This window comes from Sinocyclocheilus grahami, unplaced genomic scaffold (assembly GCF_001515645.1).
Source record: "Sinocyclocheilus grahami isolate Dianchi unplaced genomic scaffold, SAMN03320097.WGS_v1.1 scaffold1454.1, whole genome shotgun sequence".
NCBI lineage: Eukaryota > Metazoa > Chordata > Actinopteri > Cypriniformes > Cyprinidae > Sinocyclocheilus > Sinocyclocheilus grahami.
In genome coordinates, this window is record NW_015506633.1 from 225570 (window position 1) to 226192 (window position 623).

Sequence of the window (623 nt, forward strand, 5' to 3'; positions counted from 1 at the left end):
CCTGCCAATGAGAGAACAAGATCTTCAGTGTCCAGCCAATCAGGTTACAGGAACACTGAGGCGTAACGGGACAGGACGTTACCTGAGGTCCCACAATGCCAAGGAAGCCACGGGGTCCCTCAGGCCCCGGATCACCCTGAGAGAAGAGACAGAGACCCAGCGTTCAGTGAATAATTCAGTGATGGACACTGAATGACAGCTTTATGAGGACATTCCCACCGTCTGCCATCATGACAATCATCTGCTGTGAGTTTCTGGCTTCTCGCAAACAACATGTTAGAAACACAGGGTCCTGAAGCCACTTAGTCTGTGATTGAACTCTCACACGCACGTTCAGACAATTACTCCTGAAAGAGCAGAATTAACCCGCTTCCCACCGCGGTAAATGTGCTTTAAGGCCACTCACGGTCGGGACAGAAGGTCAAGGGAAAGTTTTAATCTATATTATCTTGCAGGAGGAACAGTTTTCTTTTACAAGCACATTCTTTGGTAAAAGGTAGCACCGAAGGAATTATGGTAATGTCAGCCATATGACAAAAAAAAAAAAAGGCCATTCAAATAATGTAATGATTTTTAAATGTTTTGAATTTAATATTTCATTAATTTAAATAATAATAATAATA

At 42.7% G+C, this 623-nt stretch overlaps 2 protein-coding genes across 2 annotated transcripts in view; both read right to left on the reverse strand.

The window, feature by feature from the left end:
- LOC107570407 (collagen alpha-1(XXIV) chain-like) overlaps nucleotides 1-623 on the reverse strand; it is a 38123-nt gene that overhangs the window by 21897 nt on the left and 15603 nt on the right. The window lies entirely within an intron of this gene.
- LOC107570408 (collagen alpha-1(XXIV) chain) overlaps nucleotides 1-623 on the reverse strand; it is a 67317-nt gene that overhangs the window by 4564 nt on the left and 62130 nt on the right. Inside the window, exon 14 of the mRNA XM_016256640.1 lies at nucleotides 83-136. Coding sequence (XP_016112126.1) covers nucleotides 83-136 — 54 coding nt within the window. The remainder of the gene's footprint in view (nucleotides 1-82; nucleotides 137-623) is intronic.